A 6,165-nucleotide genomic window follows, 5' to 3' on the forward strand; every position below is an offset into this window, starting at 1 on the left:
AAACGAAACAACGCGACGATCGCTCGACGGTACTTCATACCACCCAATGCAATAAAAACGTTACAAAAATCACTACTCTACTATATAAATACGACTCGAAACTAGTTATTCGGTTACTGTATGTAGCTAGTTATTGTAACTATAGTGACGTGAAATAACGCTCACCCCTACTCCGCAGTGAAGCCGCACCCTATTAGGGCCGGGACACAAAAACACGGTCCGGCGCCGTACGACGTCGCGTCGTCGTGCCGTGATTTTGTGTCCCGGCCCTTACGGAGCATGTCCTTGAATAGAGCTGAAAGAATCGCGCAATCGCATCGCGCTCAAATAGTAATAAACTTATTATATCTACATATATTTACCTAGCCTATCGTAATTGTAAAAATATACTTGCCTTTTTAAAATACTACCCGTCGCTATATTGCGATCGGCATTTGCTACATTTTCCACTGTGTTATTATCTAATTCCATCGTTTTCGGTCGACTGGAAAAAAATTAAATCATAATAATATCATAAAAAGGCTAAAATAGCTTGTAATAGATAAACTGGATCATAAAAAATACAATGAATGAGCCATGCTTTGGCACGAATGGGCCGACTCGACCAGAGAAATACCACGGACTCACAGGAAAACCGGCGTGAAACAGCCCTTGCGCTGTGTTTCGTAGTCGTGAAGGACGTTTGGTTACAACTTATAATAAGTAGATAAATAAACTTATATTACCTTTCCAACATACTACCTGCCGCTGGATCTGAATTGGCATTTGGTGATTCGTTTGGGTTATCAATAATTGCACTATCCATGGTTTTCCGCCGCCTGAAATAAAAATTTAAATAATAAAGGCCTAAATAAAACTTCAGATTCAAAGCAAAATGAACTTATAGTACCTAATTATAGTACTTGTACTATTATTTATTCTGTGCTAATAGTGATAAAAAAAACCGTAAAAAGTATTACGAAAATTCTCTGAAACTCGATCCATAGACCGATTGAATATTGATTTATCAGAACGATCCCCGACGCGCGACGCTAAAACTTATTTAGGCTAACGAAATAATCAACTTTATGAGTGGTGATTTTTTAACTTTTTGAACATTTATTTTGGAGTGCAAAACTCCAACATAAATGTTCAGATACAAAGCAAAATTATTATCAGTGATAAAATAAAACATAAAAAACTGTATTACGATTTACGAAAATCCTCTAAGATTCGAACCATAATAGGCCGATTGGAAATTGATATAATGTTATCACAACGATTGTGATAACATTATTATGTCAATTTCCAAGGTCTATGGTTCGAATCTTAGAGGATTTTCGTAAATCGTAATCAATCGTAATACAGTTTTTTTATGTTTTATTTGACACAACGATCCTGGCTATCCTAAAACCCGTGCCTAAAACACATTGAGAGTGACGAAATATTTTGATTCGGGGTCGTAATTGTTCGTTTTTTTTTTTAATAAAGACGTACGCAACTAGAAAGTAGATAAAATTGAACTTACTTTTACTTCCATCATGTGTTTGTGGCTTTCACGAAGCTGTCGCTTTTTTGCTGGACGTCTTTTCTTTTTCTTGTCACCCATTTTTACAGACGCGCAATATAATTTCAAATATTTACAGAAAAATATTTACAGAATAAACTTAATATACTATAAAACAATGAGAAATACCTATATACAAATTTTAAGAACTAAACTCTTCAATTACACTAAAATCACAATATCGGCAGAGCGAAATCCGTCACACGTCCACATAGCACCGCGCCTCAGCGAACACTGTCGGTTTTCATGCGAGAGAGAGAGATGTGAAATGTTCACTCAGAAGCGTGGATACATTTTTCGTTTGTTAGAGGAAAAATAAATATTGTGGGAAATCTAGATGTCAGAGCCGAAAATTAAATCGGGCAATCTTTGGATTTTTGTAAAAGGTATCAAATAAACAAATTTTTAAAGCATAGATTGTATTATTACTTTAGTTAGAACTGTTTAAAGTTCCCGAAAGATGTGACTTTGGTATTTTTTTTCATCCAGTAGGAGTACATTATTTTATTATTTAAATCGGACAAGCTTTTCCAAATATAATCAAAAATCACATATATTTTTTTTGTGCCAATCAATGAAATACATACGTCTAGAAAACTGCACAAAGATGTCAAATTGGCAGCTGTCTGCGCCTTAAGCCTTAAGGTTTTGGAAGTTAAAATGTTAGGGACAAAACAAAATAATTCTATAATTATTGTATTCTACCTAACTAAATTATACTGCAGTCTTTATCAACATGCAAATGATATGCAACAATAAACAAATCACTCTCTATAAGCACCGGCGCTGAGTATTGAAATGATATAACGAAACAAATCTCTTCTCACTCGCACGCGCCTGAAAATGTATCTAGTATTGTTTTTGTTTCACTCGCTGCTGCCGTGCCGCGCTGCTCGCCCACCCAGCACTTGTCGTTTCATACTAACTGTCTGAACCTGTTTTCGCGCCGCGCCGCGGTGCCATGCGGTAAATAGTAGGCATTGGATTAACGATTAACGGACTTCTGCATATTAACGGAAGTTAACGAGTCCGTTAATATTTTTAAAAGTTAACTTAAAAGTTAATCCGTTAATCAAAATGTTAACTTCGTTAATTAACGATTAACGGATTAACGAGTTAATGCCCAGCTATGCTTATAGGGTAGTGGTTCCGAAACAGCTGACAGTAATTGAAGGGTGGGTTAGGTAATTAGGTTTCACCTTAGGCGTAAGGCATTGTTATAGAACTTACAAGGTAAATGAAATGAAATGAAAATGAAAATGATTAGTTGCTGTTTCACCACTTCCTGATAAGTGCCAGATAGGCTATCCACCACTTAATTAACTTGACCGGTGTAGAATGGAGATCTGTCAAATAAGTTGTGAATAGTCGGCAACTATCCGTCACTTCATCACTAAGTGGTGAAACAGGCCCTATGATTTTAGTATTTTACAATAAAGCAGCGTTAGGTCAGGTTGGATTTGGTAACACGCTAAAATACTCTTTTGTATTAGTAAAAGTTTAGAACATGCAAGTTTATAATTTATTATACAATTAATAATAGTATTTAATTTTTACAATATTTTAACATTTTTACTATAGTCCATACCCATGACATGACTAGATTTGCAAATACAATATAATCTTATACAGTAACAAACCTCGTAAATATTTATCTATCTATAATTCTTTACTGAATATCCAGCTGAACTGGCTTCAGTGACTGAACTCCTTCACTCAGTTGGAAATCGGAATATCTTTAAGGCTCCCTTGCATATTACCTATAACTACTAATCTCAGATCGATAACACATCCTATGCGGTTATGTACAACGTGTAGGTCAGCTGGCGTGGTGCGAGGTCAGATGTCGCTGCAGGTCGCGGCGTCGCGCTAGGCGCTTGCCGCACAGCGCGCACGCGTACGCCGCGTCCGCCGCGTGTAGACGCACGTGCTTGTTGAGGTTGCTGGGGTCGCCGAAAGCCCGCGCGCAGTGACGGCACCGCAGCGGCTTGTAACCTGCAAGACACCGAATTCCGAAATAACTATAGGATACGTTTAAATATAAAAAGAAGTATATTATGTACTTTCAGAGAAATTGATTCGCAGATGGCGGACCCAAGTAATTTGGTCGCGTCAAGTCAAACCCATCCGACTGATCACAGCTAACATTGAGTTGACATAAGCCGACCGAACGACGTAGGTCCGTCATCAATTTGCTCGATGGTACAATCATAAAACTAAAAGTACGGTAAACATAAAGTACGCAAATGTAATTAAAACGCTGGAGACGGGCCCTATCGCATGTTTACTACAATATTGACAGAAACCTAGTCAAACGTTGAACAAAACTTTTGTTGTCGTCACTCGTCTAGCGTAAAACATTATTCAACTAAAATAGATGTCCAAACAAACCTGTATGCGTTCTAATATGGATTTTGAGGCCGTACTTTCTCGAGTACAGCTTCCCGCAATACATGCAGATGTGGCCCGCCCTAGAGCGGCCCCAGGCTGCCGCTAGGGCTTCCAATCTCGCCGGAGTCGGTGCCGTCGCCCGGAGCCGCCGAAATATCGTCCCCCAGAACAAATCCGGCTCGAAGGACCGACAGGACAGAAAAAGGTGGATCTTCAGGGAGTTGGGGTGCTCGAATTCTGCGCCGCATTCGTGACACGTGTAGTTGTTCTTGCCTGGAACGGACGGAATTTATTTAATAACCGATTTTTTGTGTTTAAATCGCTTCTGTAAAAAGCCTCTAAATTCTTCATTTAGTCAGTCTTCAGTATATCCTAGAAGTATGAAATTGTTCTATGACCTAGGCACTCTGAAAAAACGCAAGCGGATTTCTGGGTCCGTAATATCTGTTTATCCATAAGAACCGGCCGATTTCTTAGACAAACATGTCTTTCAAGCGGTAAAAACAGTAATCAAAGAAACCAAAAACGAATGAAGATATTTTCGCAGCAGAACCTTATCTATACTAGGTAATATAATTTTCTAAAGTGCCAGACAAATATACAAGTGTACCTACTTTGAACAGTGGCGGATTTACCAATAGGCTAAGACAGTAGGCTGGAGCCTAGGGCGGCAGATTTAGAGGGGCGGCAAATTTAGCCCCATTTTTTTTATCTTACAGAAATAAAAATCCCACCAAAAACATTCCTTGTAAAATATTGCCGAGACGACCACACATATATTAGGTTTACGGTTTACCCTGTGAAAAAGATAATATTATGACCTCATGTAGAGCCAAGCTTCTGAATCTACACGGCCTAACTCTACCAGTAAATATTTATGGCATCGCCGTTTCGCTACCGCACAGGGTTTCAACCTTGTGTGGTCGTCTCAGCAAAAAAAATTCCAAAAATGTTTTTGGTGGGATATGATTGTGAACTAAACTGACGTACTGAATTTCAAAGGTCGGTTATAGGGGGGGGGGGCAAAAATTGAATAGCCTACAGGCGGCAAATTTGTAAATCCGCCACTGACTTTGAATAAAGTATTATTTTAAGGGGGACTAGATAATTTAGATTTCTCACCTGTAATATTCCTTAACGTAAGAAACGGCATATCGATCTGCGCCAAAGTATGTTCGTCGAACCACACCGAAATCTCTTGCATCGGCTCCACATCTGTTTCTAGCCTTAGCCTTAGCTTACACATGTGCATAGTCTGGGAGGCTACGTCCAGGCTATACTTAGTCGGAGAGCCCGCGTCCAAGCCAAATGTAGTCGGGGAGCCCGTGTCCAGGCTAAATGTAGTCGGAGAGCCTGCGCCCAGGCCAAACGTAGTTCGAGAGCCTACATCCAAACCGATAGTCTGAGAGCCATATCCCTTGTAAGTCGGTGAGGTTGAAAGATCTAGACTCGATAGTTGGTCGAATGTAGTCTGGGAGCCCGTGTCCAGGCAGATTAGTGCTGTTGCCAGTGGAGGTGCTGGCGCCAGTCGTGCATTGATGACAGCTCGTGCTGGTCCGCCGCGAGCGACGAGGTTGTCGAATACGTCCACGTCCATGTATACCTGATGAATAGGTAATATGGTATTAAAAAACTTGGGCTGCGAGAACAATAGATTTCCAAGAATCCGCGACGGATTAAAAATAATAAAAAAATTATAAAAGTTATCCTTAATTATTATTATGAAAAAAAAAAACTCTTCTAATATTGATTTACATAAACATAAACGGGAAGAACTGAGTTTATTCAGTCTATACCTATAAAAGTTGCTATCAGTCAATATAGAACAGATACTGAATAAAATCTTAGCACTTCTTCCAAACGTACCTATACCTCCTATTTCCTAAGACTTTATAACATCGGCCAGAAACACCAAATAATAATATGAATGTATATCTACTTGTATAAGAACTATGTAGGCCTACCTATTCGTAACTTTAATAACGAAAAAAAAATTCCAACCCAAACTATTTCTTTGCAGCACCCACAAAGCATACCTACCTAATCATAACTTGTATTTGACAAGCTATGATTATACTTCATCCTAGCAAAAACAGTATCATCACCATACTCACATTTTCATCATGATCGCCCCGCACGGCGTCAGCCAAGTCCGCGAGCGAGAACGGCCGCGACGTGTGACCTCGGCGGAGGCCGCGCCGCGCTAGCACCCGCGCGCGCCATGACAT

The 6,165-nt window shown here is 39.5% G+C and overlaps 1 protein-coding gene across 1 annotated transcript; it reads right to left on the reverse strand.

The window, feature by feature from the left end:
- Positions 1-3,365: 3,365 nt before the first annotated feature.
- LOC121731236 (zinc finger protein 658B-like) lies at positions 3,366-6,165 on the reverse strand. Its single transcript, XM_042120591.1, has 4 exons — positions 6,052-6,165; positions 5,060-5,540; positions 3,938-4,210; positions 3,366-3,541 (listed from the first exon to the last, which is right to left on the reverse strand). The coding sequence occupies exons 1-4, from the start codon at positions 6,163-6,165 to the stop codon at positions 3,366-3,368; spliced, it is 1,044 nt and encodes a 347-aa protein (XP_041976525.1).

Source organism: Aricia agestis, chromosome 10 (genome assembly GCF_905147365.1).
Source record: "Aricia agestis chromosome 10, ilAriAges1.1, whole genome shotgun sequence".
NCBI classification, from domain to species: Eukaryota; Metazoa; Arthropoda; class Insecta; order Lepidoptera; family Lycaenidae; genus Aricia; species Aricia agestis.